Source organism: Hemicordylus capensis, chromosome 2 (assembly GCF_027244095.1).
Source record: "Hemicordylus capensis ecotype Gifberg chromosome 2, rHemCap1.1.pri, whole genome shotgun sequence".
In the NCBI taxonomy this organism is placed as follows: Eukaryota; Metazoa; Chordata; class Lepidosauria; order Squamata; family Cordylidae; genus Hemicordylus; species Hemicordylus capensis.
The window spans coordinates 296,428,957-296,449,109 of NC_069658.1; the positions used below are offsets into that span (position 1 = coordinate 296,428,957).

At 42.3% G+C, this 20,153-nt stretch overlaps 1 protein-coding gene across 8 annotated transcripts in view; it reads right to left on the minus strand.

Annotated features, from left to right (window-relative positions):
* Positions 1–20,153, minus strand: part of C2H3orf20 (chromosome 2 C3orf20 homolog) — a 104,631-nt gene that overhangs the window by 20,858 nt on the left and 63,620 nt on the right. For 6 of the 8 annotated variants that reach the window (XM_053295141.1, XM_053295144.1, XM_053295142.1 and 3 more), the window contains one exon: positions 4,815–4,957. The exons of the other annotated variants lie outside the window; for them this stretch is intronic. In XM_053295141.1, the coding sequence (XP_053151116.1) occupies positions 4,815–4,957 (143 nt within the window). The remainder of the gene's footprint in view (positions 1–4,814; positions 4,958–20,153) is intronic. 8 annotated transcript variants of the gene reach the window in all.

Here is a 20,153-nt window from a genome sequence, read left to right on the forward strand (position 1 = left end):
ATTCTGCACCAACTGCAGTTTCCAGACTACATACAAAGGCAGCCCCCCATAGAGCATATTATTATTATTTCTTGTTTACACAGTCAGACAGGTGTTACTGACTGGTTTGTTTTATCCAGACATCGAGTCCTTCCCAAGGACCTGGGATGGCTGAATTTTATTATCAGTGTTGTTGCTGTTATTATTATACCGCCCTTCCATTAAATTGCAGTAGTCAAGTCTGAAGGTTACCAGCATATATACCAATGTTCTGAGGTTGTTTATCTCAAGAAACAGACGCTTTGGCTGGTGTATCAGCCAAAGCTGATAGAAAGCACCTCTGGCCACCGCTTCAATCTGGGACACCAGGGAGAGGTTTGGATTCAGAAGCACCCCCAGATTGTTGGCCTGTTCCTTCTGGGAAAGTGTGACCCCATCCAGAAATGGCAGATGAAACTCATCTCCAGGGTTCCAACTCCATGCAATAAGTACCTCCATCTTATCTGGATTCAGCCTCAGTTTGTTATCCCTTGTCCAGCCCATTAACACCTCTAGGCAGGCATTTAGAGAGGTTATGCCTTTTCCTGATGATGTCCATTTGCAGCTCAGAGATGCAGATTTGCTTTGGGCAGTGTCCCCCCCGTTCTAAGTTTACAGCTTACAGAAGATGGGATTCAGATCTCTCTGGACTGGCTAATATCCTGACTAATTAAAAGACATTATCCAGAAGGTAACAGCATTGTCACCTTTTTGGGGACCCAGGGAAGGGTGAGGAGATTTCAAATAGACTCTATGGGGATAAAAGGAAAATACAACTATAAAGAATGAGGCTTACTGGACAGAGGGCTAGCAATCTTCTGCCTACAAGCAAGACTTGCTCATGCGTAATCCAAGTGTTTGCTGCCCAAGCCGCAGGGCTAGAGGCAGGAACTCTTTCCATGGGAGAAGGAACTGTTTGTGACTTCTGCTGCGAAGTGAGAAGTCAAGAATCCCCAGCCATGCTACTGCTAAGGTTTGCTGCTAAGGGTTTGCTGCTAAGCCGCGGGGCAACAAGCAGGAACTCTGTCCATGGACAGGAACTGTCTGTGACTTCCACTGTGCAGTGAGAAGTCAAGACTTCCCCAGCCATGGTACCTACACTCACTGCCTCGCTGTGAGCAAACTGTCTGCTTGACCACCAGAAGCCAGACCACCGCTTCCAAGTTGCTGTTCCCAGCTACAGCCTATCTCCTTCAGCTGAAAGATCCACCATTCTCAAGCCTCTGATCTGGATAATATGCTACTTCCACAAGCCTTGGATCCCTCCATCCTTTCCCTTCCTTCTCCTTTCCCCCCCTCAACTAATTTCTGATATCCCCAACCCATGCCAGTCTTCAACCTTCCTTACCCCCGCCCACCGCTTTTCCCATCTATATCTGAATTATATTAGGCTCTAGGAAGATTTAATACACACACACGTTAGTTAGGAACACTGGGTGAATATTGGTGCTGGCTAGGGTTGAAATATTGTTAGTAATACTGATAGAATGCTCTGCTTTCTGCTCAGCTAGATTGATGTCGTTATTCTTTTATACTCAATAAAGCCCATTGAATCGTTTAGGATTGCTTTGATCTCCTTTCTTCCTTGCGCCCAGATCCTACATGGTCACTATATAAAAGAACATGGTCACTTGGTGACACTGATGAGACAGGCCTAATTTGTATGCTAGCTAATGAGCATATTTAGTATATAAATCGGGCCTGGACCACAACAATAACAACAAATAATTTGCAAGAAACAAACCAACTAATGTACAGTGCAGCAACAATAACAACACAAGAGCTCGGATATGAGATCAGTGGACCTGTCAAAAAAGAAAGCAGTACATCACCTAAATGGAAGATTAGATTAGAAAATAAAATCGTCAGGCTTAGATCAGATGCTAGTAAACTGAAAGATATGAAAGACAAGAAGCTGAGGAATGAAAACACCAAACAGTATCTGATCCAAAAATACCACCTAGATTCAGGGAAAATTAGAGAAGTCCTGGAAATAAGAAAGCAGCAAATGACACCAGTGTCAAAGAAGATTAGCAGATACAAAGCCAGAATTACACAACAAAGGCAGAATCTCCAATTCTAGTCGAATCAGAGACATTTCTACCAAAGCATAGAAGGAGAAACTACAAGAAACAGAGAAACACCAAATAAAGAAGAAACAGTGCAATTCTGGGGGAAACTATGGGACAATCCAATAGATTATAATTTAAAAACAGGCTGGGTGAAAGAGGTCGAAAAATGTAACCAACAAATGCAAGATCTAATAATAACACCAGAATTAATAAGTGAAAGAGCAAAGAAAATTAAAAATTGGACTGCTCCAGGAGACGATGAACTGCATGACTTTTGGCTTAAACACCTTACAAGCCTCCATAAACAACTATCAAAACAGTTCAATCACATTTTGCAAGGAGGTGATATTGAACAATGGCTAACAACTGGGAAAACTCATCTCATAATCAAAGACCCAGCAAAACGTGCGGTTGCAAGTAATTATAGACCGATAACCTGCCTGCCAACCATGTTCAAATTATTAACTGGAATAATAGCAGATGACGTAATGCAACACTTATTAACTAACAAGCAGCTTCCAGTTGAACAGAAAGGAAATTGCCCAAACACCAGAGGCACAAAAGACCAGCTGCTGATGGACAAAATGATTTTAGAAAATTGCAAGAGAAGAAAAACAAATTTAAGTGTTGCATGGATTGACTACAAGAAGGGCTTCAACTCATTGCCTCACACATGGATACTAAAATGTTTAGAAACAACTGGTGTCAGCAAAAACATTCAGATATTTATTAAAAAAGCAATGAGCATGTGGAGTACACAGTTAACAATCAATGGTGAGACACTTAGACAGGTTAGCATTAGAAGAGGTATTTTCCAAGGGGACTCACTATCTCCTTTGTTGTTTGTAATCGCCATGACCCCACTTTCACAAATACTAAACAAAACAGGCCACAACTGATTCAGCCTGACCATATAAGAGGAGTTGCTGGACACCTCAAGTTCAGATACTGCAGTAATTGTGGGGTATGAGTGTAAGCTGGCCCAAATACGAGAGACTTTATCCACAAAAAAACTCATTAAACATGTCACAGTGAGTAATTGTTGGTTCCAAGTACTGATTCAAGGGTGAAGGGGTGCACATTAGCCCCTTCAGAACTCTGAACAACTCCGCCGGACGTGAACTTGTGGACACAATACGCGCTGAAAAGAATCGCTTCTTTGCTGCCCATATTGTCAGAGCATAGAGCATAGACCTTCAAATGTGCTCTATGTTGTAATCTGTCAGATTTGTCGTTTTCTCCACTTGCGCTCCAGTTGTCTACATCATCGTTTCAGCCCCTGAAGTTCTTCCGTATACCAAGAGGCTAATTTTGAAAGGGGTTGGAGAAGATGCTTAGGAACATTCCTGTCTACTGCCCTGGTGAGTTTGTCATTCCAATTCTGACCAGCAACATGCAACATGCTTGGAATAGGCCCATATTTATCATGGCTGCTATGAACTCCTAAGCTGCCCTGGACAAATTGGTCCCAAAGTCTCTCTCATTCTTGCACTGTTAAGCAAGTTCCTGGGACATCTGAGACTGTTCTATAGTTCCCTGCTACTCTCTGGCCTTAAGCCTACCATAACTTAGAGCGTTGCCAGATACTGTGTGGCTGCAATCGGCATCCGCCAGCGGATGATGGGCTCTGAGCCTTTTTAGCGCTGATTTGATTCTGTAATTGCTCACGCCTCTCCTTTTACTCCTTTTATTGGTCTTAACGTTCAACATAATTTTTACTATAACTTTTTAACTTTATCATATTATGTTTTTTAACTCTACTATTTTATGTCCCCTTTTAATGTCTTTTATTCATTTTTATGATTTTTAAACATAGTAATAGTATTATTATTATTATATCCATTTACATTTTTAGTATTTTAGTACTTTTAGCTCTTTTAGCATTCACATTTTTAACACCCTCGTATGTTCCAAGTACTATTAGTTCCTTTAATGTTAATATGCATCATCACATATGTAACTACCTTCCATTTCCACTTTTATTTACTCGTATTCTCTAACATGTATTTTTATGCTGGTCTATGACTGTAATAAAGGATGATGATGATGGTGTTGGTGGCGGTTCCAAAGTGAACACAGAAGTCCCCTGGCACCACAAGCCTGGGACACTCCAACGCCTAACCCGAGACCAAGTCCATCAGCTCAGTTAGTGACTCCATTGGGCAGCAGGGCGATCAGTACACCAACAGAAGTCCCAGTCTATCCCTGGTCCCCAAACCTGAGTACAAACATTTGAGATGATCAGACACTTCAACAGGAATCCTGGTGAGGGAGATGTTGTTCTTATAGACCACAGCCACTCCACCTCCTCACCCACGTCAACAGAGTACCATGGAAGGAGAAGCTGGGACCAGACTGGGCCACCAACCAACCCCAACCAAGTCTCTTTAATACATACTAGTTCAGCCCCTTCATCCATAATCAGATCATGGGTGATTTCTGATTTATTCTGGACTGACCTGGCATTAGAAATGAGCAAGGTGAGGCTCTGTGGATGGTTGGCACTGCTCCCCAAGGTGCTGGCAGGACAGCTGGAAGGGGAAACAGCTAGTAACTGATAACAAGAGCAGCAAACTATGAATTTATGGCTGCACCCATTCTTCAGCTCACACTTGGACACTTTGTACAGGTTTGCCCAGTTCATATTGCAAACAAACCTCTGAATGACACGGCCTCCCATCTCCCCATCCTCATGTTTCCCTTCTCCTGCACTTCCTGTTTTACCTAAATTTGAAACTCTGAGGCAGGAAGAGGCCCGTCTTGCAGTCAAGGCGAGCTTGGTTGATCTGCTTTAGCAGGTCCCTCTTGCTGTAGCTATATCCGTTGAAAACACAGCCTCCAAAGAGTAACTTCCCTCCAGCATACATCTGTTGACAAACAGACAGGAAGAAGGACAAAAATGCTTTGCAATAAAAAAATAAAACTGAGTTTGAAGGCTTGGACCAAACGGTTTCCTTTTCCTGTTTTGCACAGGACTTTTAAATATTTTCACCCATACACGAGGGGCTTTGATACACACACACACACACACACACACACACACACCCCTTTCACATCACTTAACACTACTGATGCTGAATGAAATGCCACTCATTTTGGAGAAGCAGAAATAATTCAGGTCCTGTTTTTGGTTACTGTGTCTGTAGCAGGCAGTGCTTTCAAATTGCTTAGCCTGTCTCCACAAATCACTAGAATAAGTTCCCAGCTTTTTGGGGGGCGGGGAGGAGGGGTGGGGTGTCAGTTCTGTTGTACTGCAGGCCACAAGATTCAACAGTGGACATCTAGGTGGAGACATATTTTCAAATTCTGTGTGCATATGTGGGTGCACCAAGATTCTGTGGTTCACTCTTATGTTTTGAAGACTGAACCACCAAACACAGTGTATTTCTAAAAACATTTTTTTAAACCCTGCAGTAGCTATTATTAATATAAAGAAGTCACTTTCTTTTCAAACCAAGGGATCTCTGATTTAAGTTATTTTAAAAACAGGTTGGTTTGCACCACTAGTCCCACAAAGCCATTTAATTTTTGCTTCTTCTTTTTTTATTCTATTTTCTGCAGAACAGTGGGATATAGATTAATAAATTAAACTATCAACAAATTGAGTTGTATCATGCATGATGTGTTATAAAGCATGCTCTTGATTAAAGGAATGAAGTGAACACTTGCACTTGAAGAAATATTGAATGCAACTGTAGGCAACAGCCTAAGTTACATTTAAGCGCAATGCACTTTAAACTGGGGTGCTCCGATCCACTTAAGGTAGTCCTGCCCCCTTTTGTTGAGGGTCCAGACCTCCAATGTGAATGTATCACCTCAGTTTTCATTGATAGATCGAAAACAATTGGGTGGCACCCTGACTAGCCCTGTTCATGCATCACATTCAATGCACATACAATCTGTGTACAGTGTACACATGTATAGATCTGTATGCACATACAGTTATTCACACATTGTGTTTAATACATGTACAGTAGTATGCTTCCTATCTGTACCTTGCATATGCAGGGGCTAATACCAAGGTTCACTTTTTAAATGAATACAGGTAAAGTCATTCACACAAATACATATGCATGTCTACAGTCATGTGTATGCACATACAATGTAATGTCTGAATAGGGCTTAAGTGAAAGGGGCTTCCAATTAAGAGTGTTTCCAGTCCAAGAATTATGGTCCCCCTTCAAAGATATTTTCCCTAATGATAAATATAAATAAATGCTAGAAACATTTTATCCTTTTCTAATAGAGTTTATATCAGAGGGAAAGATCTAAGGGTTTATGCACACTAACCAATCAAGTACCATGGTTGGGCATGGGTAGCTGGCAGACTAGGAGCCAAATCCAGCCCACAGGAAATGTTAACTGGCCCTGGTGACCCCAACAAATTATAATCCATGTATGATGAAAGGATTACTTCCTTACAGAAGAATTTTCAAATCATAAGGAACAAAGATATTCAACTCTTTACACCACGGTTTCTTAACCATGGGCCCCCAGATGTTGTTTGACTACAACTCCCATCATCCTCAGCCACAAAGGCCATGTGTGGGGTTGATGGGAGTTGTAGTCCAACAACATCTGGGGGCCCAAGGTTAAGAAACCCTGCTTTACACTTCTGTGTTTACATACATGTAACAAGTATTATGCAATATGTAAATGTACATATTCATAAGCAATGCTATACCCAATATTAAAGGAAGCCTTTACGGGCACATGGCACCAACTTCACTATGGAGCCTGAACATTCATCAGGGGAAAGGGGCGAAGAGAATCAGTTTGTGTGGCAAAATATATTTCTGACCCCTGACTATCTGGAGAATAGGGTAGTCCTTCAAAGAACTGAAGCTCTCCATCACTGCAAGATAGGAAAGGAGAGGGTAAAGCAGAATAGGACAAGATAATTGTTTGTCTTATAAATGGGCAGGACATTTATGTGTCCCTAGAATGAGAAGATAGCAATGGAAAGGGAGAGGAAACAAGGTATGTGCAAGGTTCAGCACTACCAGGCAGACCAGCGGAATAGCAAGCATTCTAGAAAGGCTGGGTGGAGTGATCAGGGTGTGGAAGGATGTGAAGTCAGGAAAACAGAGAGGAGGGTAGAAGAGCTGACTGGTCAGGGAGGGATGGAACAGGGTGGGACAGGTGTATATATCATCTGAGTGGTGAGGTGAGGACTGGGAGAGGCAAGGGATAGGTGGGGACAAAGGGTGGAGGGTCAGAGATGCAGGCAAATGAGCAAGGAGGAGGAGGAAGTAGGTGGATACGTGATCAGGAAAACAAGGTGGGGCAGAGGGAGAATGAGGTGTGTGGGTGAAGGGTGTGGGGAGGCAAGGATATGAGATCAAGGAAAGAGGGACTTGGAAACTGTAAGGGCACTTATCGGAAATTGGTCACTGGCAACCACATGCTCGCCTTGTATACTTAGTGTTGTTTCCATGCAAGGAACAAAGAGTTTGTTATGAAGCCAAAGTTCCTTGGCTGCCTCGTAAGTAACAATCTCCTCTGTTTGCAATTCTGACAGTTCAGAGTACCAGCAGTTCCCTCTAGTGGGCTACAGCTTCAAACACTATAGACAACTGGCTGCAAAGGATGTGAGGCTCGCTCTGGTGCTGTGAAATCAACTTTTTTAAAAGCTGAAATAAAACTTAAAAAAAAAACCCTGAAATGAAACAAATGAATTAATGGAAAATTTCAAGTGGTATTTATTCCATATCTGCTTCTCTGAGGGAGGTAGGATGCCTCCTTGTCTTAAGGAGGCTATCATTAGACCATACTTGAAAAACCCTACATTGAACCCCTCAAGCAACTATAGATCCATATCTTTCTTATTTATTTATTTATTTGAATTTTCTTATATACCACTTCCTCCAAAGACTCTAGGTGGTGAACAACAAAATCAATAACAACCAATACCAATAACAAAAGGGCAAACGCCTGGCAAGACAGGTGGGTCTTAAAAAGGGCCTTAAATGCAGCCAGGGAGGAGGCTGAATAAATCTGGGGGGAACAGTGTTCCAAAGAAGAGGGGTGGCCATAGAGAAGGCCCTCCTATGGGCCCAGGCACCACGCACTATACCAGGGCCTGTGACACTAAAGGAGGGCCAGCTGAGGAGACCTCACAGGTTGGGATACAACTGGCCGAGAGAGGCAATCCTGGAGATATACAGGTGCTAAGCCTAAGCCATAAGGATTTTATAAGTGAGAACCAGCACTTTGCATTGGACCCAGAAGCGAACAGGCAGCCTGTGTAGTAACCGTAAAAGAGGTATAACACTATCAAATCTATGGCCACCCATGAGGGGGCAGGCCACTGCATTCTGGACTAGTTGAAGTTTCCGAATTGTTTTCAAAGGCAACCGTAGGTAGAGCGCATTACAGTAATCCAAACGAGAGGTAACAAAGGCATGAGTTACTGTGGCCAGGGCCTGCCAGTCGAAAAAAGGCCGTAACTGGTGAACCAGCTGAAGCTGGGCAAAGGTATCCCTGGCCACCACCTCCACCTGCTGTTCAAGCAGGAGCTGCAAGTCCAGAAGGACCCCCAGATCATGAACCGTCTCTCTCAAGGGAAACACAACCCCATCAAGAGATAAACTCACACATGGCAATTGGCAGGATTGCAGACTGAACAAGAGCAACTCAGTCTTGGAAGGACTGAGCCTGAGCTTGTTTTGGCCCATCCAGGTCCTGACAGCCTCTAGGCACTGAGCCAGCACATGGATAGTATCACCTGTTTGGACAGGGGTAGAGATATAAAGCTGAGTATCATCAGCATATTGATGAGAACCTACCCCAAACTGATGGATGACTGGGCCTAGCAGCTTCATGTAGATGTTAAAGAGACTGGGAGCAAGGACTGAGCCCAGTGGAATCCCACAAGAAAGGGGCCAGGGCGCAGAACACTCACCCCCAATCAACACCGACTGGAATCACCCAGTGAGATAGGACCAGGACCACAGAAGAACAGTGCCCCCAATGCCCAGCCCACTTAAGTGCTCCAGAAGGATAGCATGGTCAATGGTATAGAAGGCTGATGAGAGATCAAGAAGAACCAAGAGAGGTGTGCTTCCCACATCAAGGTTACGATACATGTCATCCAACAGGGTGACCAATGCCGTTTCAGTGCTGTACTGCGGCCTAAAACCAGACTGGCAAGGATCCAGGAAATCAGTTTCCTCCAGGACTCTCATCAACTGAACACAAACCACCTTCTCCAGAATCTTAACTAAAAAAAGGAAGATTGGAGATTGGACAATATTTATCCAGATTATCAGTGTCGAGAGAAGGCTTCTTCAGATGAGGGTAGACCACCGCCTCTTTAAGGGCTGATGGAACAAACACCTCCTGAAGAGAGGAATTAACCGTCTGCTGAAGCCAGGACAGAACATTCCCTCTCACAGCCCTAACGAGCCAGGAAGGACAAGGGTCCAGGCTAGAGGTTGTTGTGCCCACATTCGTGAGAATCTTGTCCACATCATCAGCCTCAACAAGCTCAAACGTATCCCAGATAGTATCACAAGACTCAGCCTCTATCACCTCAATGAATAGTGAGCAATTGGAATCAAACTCCAACTGAAGGCGAGCAACTTTATCAGAGAAAAACCTACCATGTCATAGAGACCAGTGGTTAATCTCCTGTGGTTGGGCAAAGTTATTGAGGGTGGTGGCCTCTCAGCTCCAGAGAGTCCTTTTGGATCTCCCTGTGGATTTTGATACCATCAACCTCCTTCTGGGTCACCTGAGGGAGGTAAGATTAGATGGCACTGTTCTACAGTGGTTCCATTCCTACCTCTCTGGCAGATTCCAGATGGTGTAACTTGGAGACTGTTGCTGTGCAAAGCGAGAGTTATTGTATGGAGTTCCACAAGGCTCCATACTATCTTCAAAGCTCTTTAACAGCTACATGAAATGGCTGGGAGAGATAATCAGCAGATATGGTTCAGGGTGTTATCAATATCCCAATGACACCCAAATCTATTTCTTCCTATCAGCTTCATCAGGAAATGGCCCCTAAATGCCTGCCTGGAGAAGGTAATGAGCTGGATGAGGAATAACAAGCTGAAGTTGAATCCAAATACAATGGCAGTACTGATTGGGGAGCCACCTAATGGCGCAGCGGTGTAGTAACCTGCCTAGAGAACAGGAGGCTGTTGGTTCGAATCCCCGCTGGTATGTTTCCCAGAATATGGGAAACTCCTATATTGGGCAGCAGCGATATAGGAAGGTGCTGAAAGGCATCATTTCATACTGCCCTAGAGATGGCAATGGTAAACCCCTTCTGTATTCTGCCATTCTACGCATGGCTCTGTAGTCGCCAGGAGTCAACATCTACTCAACAGCACAACCTTTCCTTTCCTTTCCAACTGATTTGTGGGGCGAGGTGTCAAGACATGAGAGATGGTATTGTTCTGCCTGTTCTCGATGGGCTTACACTCCCCCTGGAAGATCAGGTTCATAGCTTGGGAGTGCTCCTATGTAAACCACTTTGGGAACTTTTGTTGAAAAGCTGTATATAAATATTCATCATGTTTGTGTGTGTATTTGCTCCTGGATCCAAAACTCTCTCTAGTTTCTCAGGCTGAGGCTGTGGCCAGGAGCGCTTTTTATCAGTTTCAGCTGATATGTCAGCTATGTCCATTGGAGGTAAATGACCTTAAAACAGTGGTACCTATGCTGGTGGCCTCCAGCCTTGACTACTGTAATGCACTTTATGTGGGGCTGCCTTTCTACATAGCTCAGAAACTACAACTGGTACAGAATGAAGCAGCCAGGTTGGTTTCTGGGATAACCTGAAGGGACCAAAGAACACTCATTTTTAAAGAATTGCACTGGCTGCCAACAGGTTTCCAAGCAAAATACAAAGTGCTGGTCATTACCTAAAAAGCCCTGAACAGCTTAGGTCCAAGATACTTAAGATACTGCCTCCTTGTCATGAACCCTGCTGCCTATTAAGATAATCTGGGGAGGTCTGGTTACAGTTGCCGCCAACTCGTTTGGAGGCAACTCGGGGCCGGACCTTCTTTGTGGCTGCCCCAGTGCTTCGGAATGCACTCCTTGTCAAAATAAGGGCTTCTCCCTTACTGAACACTTGCTACCAGGGGTGTAACTATAATAGGGCAAAGGGAGACAGTTGTCTGGGGGCCCACTGCCTTGGGGGGCCCCCAGAGGCAAGTCACATGAATGACTCCCCCAGCTGTGCACCCGCCCAGGTTTCCTTCAGTTGTATTCATCCTCCCAAATTGATGTGGGTGTTAAGACCTGGAGCTACCAGAACAGCATGTCTTTCTCTAGTACCATTAAATGACTTGCATCGTCCACAATTTACAAAACCATTTAAAAAATCATTTAGGATGATGTTCTATTGTGGCACATAGGGTGTGTGTGTGTGTGTGTGTGTGTGTGTGTGTGTGTGTGTGTGTGTGTACACACACACACACACACCCCACTATACTTTTTGTTACCACTATTCAGCCTCATTTAAGATTTCTTTACTTCATGAGCTGAGCTTCAGTGAGGGAGGCCCATTTTAAAATCTTGTCTCTGGGCCCACTCCAACTTTGCTACGCCCCTGCTTGCTACAATTTTTCTGCAGGTTTTGAGGAGGGCAGAATTAAAATAATGAAGGTGGGCAGTCTTTTCATGTATTTATAATGTATCCCTCTTTTAAAAAAAAGACATTTGAGTTAATTATGTGCAGTTGCCAAAAAGCCTGACCCTTATTGCTGTTGCACAGGTTGTACTAAAAAAAACCCCTTTAAGACAGATCTGTTCCTCAGGCTTTTAATTAAAATTAATTCTAAATGGTAAAACTGTTTTTTAAAACCGTGAAATTATTTTAGTTTTTTCACTCTGAATTGTTTTTAATTGTTTTTATTCTGTGAAAGTGTTTTAATTATTTCTGTTTTTATATTGTAATTTGGATTGTGTACAACACCTAGAGATCTATCAGGTGGTATATAAATATGAGATAGATGGTTCTCATATAGAATAATAACATAAAATTTCAAGCAGCACCCAGTTAAAGCCACTGGTGCTGCTGGTAAAAACAAACAAAAAAAGAGAGGGAGAAAAGCAGCTGTTGGCACTGCAAATTAAAAGCATAACAAAGAATAGAGAGAGTCAGATAAGCCTCTGTCTCTCTCTTCACTCACTGTGGGCCAGGCAAGCAGGCAGGCCCAGACCACCACAACTCAGCAATTGAAAAACACGGAGACAAAATGGCAACCGTGGTGTGAATCACACAAATCAATTCACGTCAAATCGGGGGTGACTCGATATACCTTCTTCATTTAAGGGGAGATTCGATTCATGGATGAATCTGCGAATCACCCCAATTCATCGTAAATCGATTTGTACATGAATGAAATTACACATCCCTATTCTGCACCTTTTCTACAGTATCCTTCTTAAGATATGGTAACCAGAACTGTATACAGTACTCTAAATGTGGACGCACCATAGATTTGTATAAGGGCATTATAATATTAGTAGTTTTATTTTCAATCCGCTTCCTAATGATCCCTAGCATGCAATTTGCCTTTTTCACAGCTGTCGCGCACTAAGTCGACACTTTCAATGAGCTGTCTGCCATGACTCCAAGATCTCTCTCCTGGTCAGTCACCGACCGGTCAGTGTATATGTGAAGTTGGGGTTTTTTGCCCCAATATGCGTCACTTTACACTTGCTTATATATAACCACATTTGCCATTTTGTCGCCCACTCACCCAGTTTGGAGAGATCCTTTTGGAGCTCCTCACAATCTCTTTTGGATTTCACTACCCTAAATAGTTTAGTGTTCATCTGCAAATTTGGCCACCTCGCTGCTTACACCAACTTCTAGATCATTTATGAATAAGTTAAAGAAGACTGTTCCCAGTACAGATCCCTGGGGGACCCCACTTCTTACTTCCCTCCATTGTGAAAACTGTCCATTTATTCCTACTCTCTGTTTCCAGTCCTTCAACCAGTTACCAATCCACACATGAACCTGTGCCCTCGTCTCATGTCTGCTAAGTTTATTCAAGAGCCTTTGGTGGGGAACTTTGTCAAAAGCTTTTTGGAAGTCCATGTATACGATGTCAACTGGATCATCTTTATCCACATGCCTGTTGACACTCTCAAAGAACTCCAAAAGATTAGTCAGGCAAGACCTGCCCTTGTAGAAGCCATGCTGGTTCTCCTTCAGCAAGGCCTTTTCTTCTATATGTTTTACAATGTTGTCCTTAAGTATGCTTTCCATCAATTTACCAGGCACAGAATTTAAGCTAAAAGGGATCCCCCACATCCCTTTTTGAAAATCAGAATTACATTAAGCTGCTTTTCAGTCCTCTGGTACAGAGCCTGATTGTAGAGACAAGTCACATATTTTGCTAGGAGATCAGCAATTTTACATTTTAGTTCTTTCAGTATTCTTGGGTGGATGCCATCTGGCCCTGGCAATTTGTTAATTTTTGGTTTTCAAGATAGTTTTGAACATCTTCCCTTGTCACCTCAAATTGGTCCAGTTTTCAGCCTCCAAGCCTGAGAAGCTCAGTTCCAGAGCGAATATATGGTCAGTATCCTCCACCGTGAAGACAGATGCAAAGAACTCATTCAGTTTCTCTGCAGTCTGTATCCTCCTTAATAATCCCTTTCACACCCTCATCTAACCATCTCTCTGGCAGGTTTTAAAGTCTAACCACCTCCCAGGCAGGTTTTCTGCTTCTATATCTTTAAATACATTTTTGTTATTCCCTTTTACACTTCTTGCTATATGTTCCTCAAACTCTCTTTTTGCATCCCTTATTGTCTGATTGCATTTCTTTTGCCAGAGCTTAACACACACCACCCAGAACTTTTGGATTGGGTGGACTATGAATGTAATAAATAAATAAATAAATAAATAAAATAATAACATGGCCAAGCCTCTACTTTGTAGTCAATAAAAATCATTTTTTATTTGGACTTTTAAACCTGTGGTTGTCACTTTCTTGGGAAACTGCCTACTTCATAACCATGCCTTGAGGGTCCCACGAGGGGTCCAAAGTAAGTAGGGATGTGCAAACAGGTTTGATGTTGTATGTTTGACAGCTCAGGGTCAATCCAAACCACCCCCTGTTCAGTCTGGCCCTAGATCAAACCCCGCCAGCTGTTTGGGGGGTTCGCAAGTAATTTTTATTTTTTTAAAATAGTACTTACCTTCTCTGGGGGGCTTCTCTGAAGCTGGGGGGGTGATGGGTCCATGTTGGTTCCCCCTCCCTGTTTGGGCGTTCTTCAGCCCTTTCTGGATCTTTCCCCCATCGCGGTGGCCATTTTGGAGGCTACCATGCATGCGCAATGGGCCCCTATTGGTCAGGCTATGGCCAGGCTATGACCCAAGTCACGCAGAGACCCATTGCTCATGCATGGGTTCATAGTGGTCCAGGCATTGCGAAGGTGATTGGGGGTGGGGAGGAGACACACACAGCGACACACAGGTGATCTCATAAGCTTACTTTCCTTATGGAAAGTAGGCCAAAAATGTTCAGTTAGAAAGCAGTTAGGGCTCAACTGTTGAAGTAAGCAGTTGGATATGAAGATTCATTGCGTAAAAGTTGGTGCTGTACAGCCTAGGAAAAAGGCTGGGAAGGAAAGAACAGAGTATTGTCCTGTGTGGCATATGTTTAAAGAGGATCCGCTGTATGTGCTGTGAAGAGAAACAGTTTTAAAACTAAGATTCTTATGGAAGTCGTATATGCTTGAAGTGTACAAATAGCTTCTGTAACAGTCACAACAACAGTCCTGTGATTAAGCAAGTAAACTACCCTATTTTCTATGTAGAAAACCAAGCTAACATCACAACTTACAAATATATTTTTATTTTATTCATCTTTAAAGAATCTGTGAGTAATTTAGTCTATACCCTAATGCCAACAACACAGTGTTACCTTGAAAGAAGACTACATATTTGTACATGTAATCTGGATTACTGCAATCCACTCTATGTGGGGCTGCCTCTGTATGTAGTCTGGAAACCACAGCTGGTTCAGAATGCATCAGCCAGGTTGATCTCTGGGTTATCTTGAAGAGATCATATTACTCCTGTATTGAAAGAACTATATTGGCAGCCAATAAGTTTCCAGGCAGAATACAAGGTGCTGGTTATAACCTATAAAGCCCTAAATGGCTTGGGCCCTGGGTATTTAAGAGAACGTCTTCTTTGTTATGAACCCCACCGCCCAATAAGATCATCAAGAGAGATTCATCTGAGGTTGCCACTGGCTCGTCTGCTGGCTACTCGGGGATGGGCCTTCTCCGCTGCTGCCCCAAAGCTTTGGAACGCGCTCCCTGCTGAAATAAGAGCCTCCCCATCTCTGACAATTAAAAAGAAAAATCTTTAAAGACGCATCTGTTCACCCAGGCTTTTAATTAAATACCGTTTAAATAGTTTTAACATTGTGTTAAAAATTGTTTTAAGGTTTTAGATTTTTGTAATGTTTTAATTCTTTGTTATCATTTATTTGTTTTAACTAATGTTTTAACTTTTCTGTTATTTTTTGTTGTAAACCACCCAGAGACGTAAGTTCTGGGCGGTATAAAAATATGATAGATAGATAGATAGATAGGTAGATAGGTAGATAGATAATATTTGGTCCTGAGATCTTGCATATTCATACAGAGATTTTAAATAGTGGCAGTGAAATAAAGGAATGTTGATCAGAATAAAAATTATAAAATAACTGCTGCAAGTAAGTGCATTATAGAAACCCTCATGACAAGCCGAGTGATTTATTATCCTTCTGCATGTAAGAATCATACAAAAGCAGCAAGACAGACTCATATATACCTGCTGAGCTTGCCCATGTCTGTCTGTTGAAGAGGAATGGTCTCTATACACTGTTCAATTTACCACTGTGTAAAATAGCTGTCTGCAATACCCTGGGCTCCACTCCTTATAAATGCATTTACAGTCCTTCCAAGTTGGACAGCACATGGTATGTCAAGAAGTCTTTGAAGTGAACATTTTCCAGTTAATTTTAATCACAAGCTTTTTTTTTTAATGGACATATGACTGAATGTCTAAGTCACATGATGGTCTTATTCTTGCCCCTGGCACAAATACCAAGATGGCGATCTAAGCATTCCAAGCATGAATGCTCATATGAAGACATGCTTGCAAGAATACAAGAACCCTCTTTATTCTTGCATTCTTAGAGAAGCAAGAATTTTCGCTGTGTCTTAACAGAAAGACAACTAGCTTTCAGGAAATAGTTGTGGATGCTATTCATAGGAATATTTGCCACATGCTGCTTCCTGACACCCGTCTACCATATCGATCCAGTTGTTATGCAGATGATTTGCATATGCTGCATACATCACAGCCCACTTCTGAACATATTTCTTTGGAATTAAAATCCATATATGTTTTGTTCCCACCAACACCACTGCTGTGAGATTTGGATTCTCACCTTAGTAAGTAACAAGGCTGGGTGATTTATCCACTCCTGCCCCCTATTTTAATGAAGTTCAACCGCATTTTCTATAAATCCTGTTCTGACATGAGTGTCAGATTTGTCTGCACATCAAGACTGTAAACAAGAGAGAGGTCAGCCAATAGATTCTGGTGTGCTAAAGAGAATGAATGATAGCATCGGAACCCTTAGAAACTCCGTACATCTACCCAATGAGACAAGAGTGTAACATTTCCACAGTCAGAGGGTTTATGAACATTTTAAAAGAGCTGTATGGGAAGGGACACAGAAGGGCTTTCATTAGAAGTCTCTGTCTTATCTAACTCGACGCCTCTGTCAATGAACCCAAATAAAAACATCTCTCCTTATGTGCCAAGGCTCCCCAGAAGGGAGCGATATTTGCCAGGCATAACTAGAAAGGGGTGGGATTTCCCAACCATTCAACATAGTACAGTAGTATATTTTCTGCACAAAACACAGGATTTTTGAACAGTGAATTGCATTCCAAGCTCTGTTGCTCACTTGTTCTATTTTTATAGAGATGCATAAAGCCTTTTCCTGTTGGTGCCTCCATTTCCTTGTCTTATAAAACTGAGATCATGATGCTAAATTCACAGGTAAAAAGATTAAAACAAGTGTAAAGAGTGGCTTTCAATCTTACTTTAGAAGGGAAATTAAGAGAAAGGAGACAGGTATTGTACAGTCTATTTGCAGAACAGATTGCTGGGGACACAGTTCACAATCTTTAGGCAATTTAGGAATAACCAATGCATTAACACTATCCACAATAACCAATGCATATAACACTATTAACACTGCGTCAACACAATACAAATATTGATGTTAATAATGTAGAAACGCTACACTAATATTTGATGCAAAATCAGTCTTTTAAAAAATGTAAACGCATTGTGTTAATACAAGTGTTGACTATGAGCCCTACTACGAGCTACACTACTATGAGTTAACTGTTTTATTCTTAAAAACTCAGCTGCTCAATCACTCCAGCACTGGTGTAGGGAGAGGGCACACAGTCCTCAAAAACCTAAATAGTATAACTTTTTTTAAAAAGGCAAAAGGTTCACAAAATGATAAGACTCTGCTGCCTTTGCATCAGCCCCACCCACATGGCTGTGCTGCCACGCCCGTTGCGCCAGCATCAGACACATGCTGACACTAACAACCAGGGCATGGACATGCAGTCCCTCGCCCTTTCCCAGCTGGCCAGCCCTTTGATTGCCACCTGGGTGCTTCTTTCCTCTCCAAAGCATCTCCAGCGAGGAAAGAGGAAGGGGCCACACGTTTGTCTCTCCCAACTGGTGAGTGTTTCATTAATTGGCTGGGTGCAGGAAGGCAAGGGGTCACCCTGGCGCACCCTGGACACCAGCAGACCAGGGACATTTGTCCTTCCCTCATCCATTAATGGCTATACCACGGCTTACTATTATTTACATTTTTAGCCCACATAAGCACTCCCACACTGGAATACAGCAGGGGTGTACTCAGCCTCTAAGATGTTAAAAAATAATAAGCATTTTAAAGAGCACAAAATGGTATGGTGGGCAATAATGTGGGGCAGAACATTTTCCACCACTATATTTTCTGTAGAAAACTTTCTTTCTTAAAAAGCACTGCTCCCTAAAATTATTTAGTAACATCATAAACAGATGCCAAACCAGTCAAATTGGGCCATTTCAAAGTTGTAATTAACTTTTTTCAGATGACCTTCCCTAGGAAGAATAGCTCTTCTGGCATGCTAAAGTTAGTATCTTAAGAGTTCAGAGCCTCATTTCCCCTGCTAAAAATGTAACGACTGTAAGGAAAGTATGTGCTTTTGACCAGTCATGTCTTTAAATATTTACAAGTATTCCAATTAAAATAATTTGCAAGTAAATATCTTAATTTGTTTTAATATAACAGTTAAACAACATCTCTAAGCAAATATTTCAGTTCAACTATGTTTAGTTATTAGGAAAAAACTGAGGTATTTATATAGTTTGTAAAATTAATATGGGTTATTTTTTAAAGTAAATTTATAAATAAATGTATGTATGTATTTATAAGCCAAGCATGCTAGATCAGACAAATCAATTCAGGAAATCAGAAGGTTTTCATTTCAAAATGTTCCAGAATACTCATTCAGTGATGATGAGTGGGGATTTTATCACTGGGTCTCTTGATGGTAGAGGACCTATCCCAATAGCAATACCACTTGCAGAGACTTTGTTTATCCTGGAGAAGACTATGACAACCATCTTCAAGGACTGCCATACAGAAGATGGGGAAGACTTGTTCTTTGTTGCTTCTGAGGGCCAGACTAGAATCAGTGGATTGGGATTACAAGGAGGCAGATTTAGGCTGGGTATTAGGAGGAATTTCCTAACTATAAGAGTCATTTGGCAGTGGAACAGTCTGCCTCCTACAGTGCTGGGCTCTCCTTCACTGGAAGTTTGTGGGGGGGGTGGAGAGGTCTGTCAGGGACACTGTAGCTTAGTGGTTCCCATCCTTAGTGGCTGACGAAAAACAATTGGAGAAAATAACTAAATACAACGACCTTCAGACTGAAATTGAGCAGCTCTGGAAAAAGAAAACAATAGAGGTGCCAATAGTTGTTGGTGCCCTTGGTGCAGTACCAAAAGAACTTGAACACCATCTTGACACTTTGGGCATCAATAAAATTACAACACATCAACTACAGAAGGCCACATTACTTGGGACAGCACAAATACTACAACAATACTTTTAATTTTTCTTGAGTTATCCTAGACCCTTGGAAAGGGCCCGATAATTAAAGTACTAATTCCAATCAATAACATCTGGTAGACTGTGTGTAAATAGCAGAGAGGAGAGCTGGTCTTGTGGTAGCAAGCATGACTTGTCCCCATAGCTAAGCAGGGTCTGCCCTGGTTGCATATGAATGGGAGACTTGATGTGTGAGCACTGCAAGATATTCCCCTCAGGGGATGAAGCCGCTCTGGGAAGGGCAGAAGGTTTCAAATTTCCTCCCTGGCTTCTCCAAGATAGGGCTGAGAGAGATTCCTGCCTGCAACCTTGGAGAAGCCGCTGCCAGTCTGTGAAGACAATACTGAGCTAGATAGACCAATGGTCTGACTCAGTATATGGCAGCTTCCTATGTTCCTATGTTCCTAGCATAATAATGTAGTAACATTGTATATAATAATAAGAGCTACACAGAATAAAATTATTATTACATTATTTCCACTACACACACACAACCTCACTTGACCACAGTACCCTCATGGACCACCAGTTGTCCACAGACTACAAGTTGGGAACCCCTGCTGTAGCTGATTCCTACATTGAGCTGGGGGCTGGACAAGATAACCTTCAAGGTCGCTTTCAACTCTAAAATTCAGTTTCTCATGGTGTTCGTGGCACATAACTATTCTACAAAGCAACTACAACAGCTATGGGTGCCCTGTCTGGGAGAAGAATTGCATTTATGAAGTACAAAATATTGCTCTTGCATGCCTGAAAAATATGTCTCCTCTATTAAATGCAGAACTATTTTAGCCTACTTTCCTAAAGGAAAGTAAGTTTATGAGATCACCCAGCATTCCGTGTGTGTGTGTGTGTGTGTGTGTGTGTGTGTGTGTGTGCATCCGTGTTTCTATGT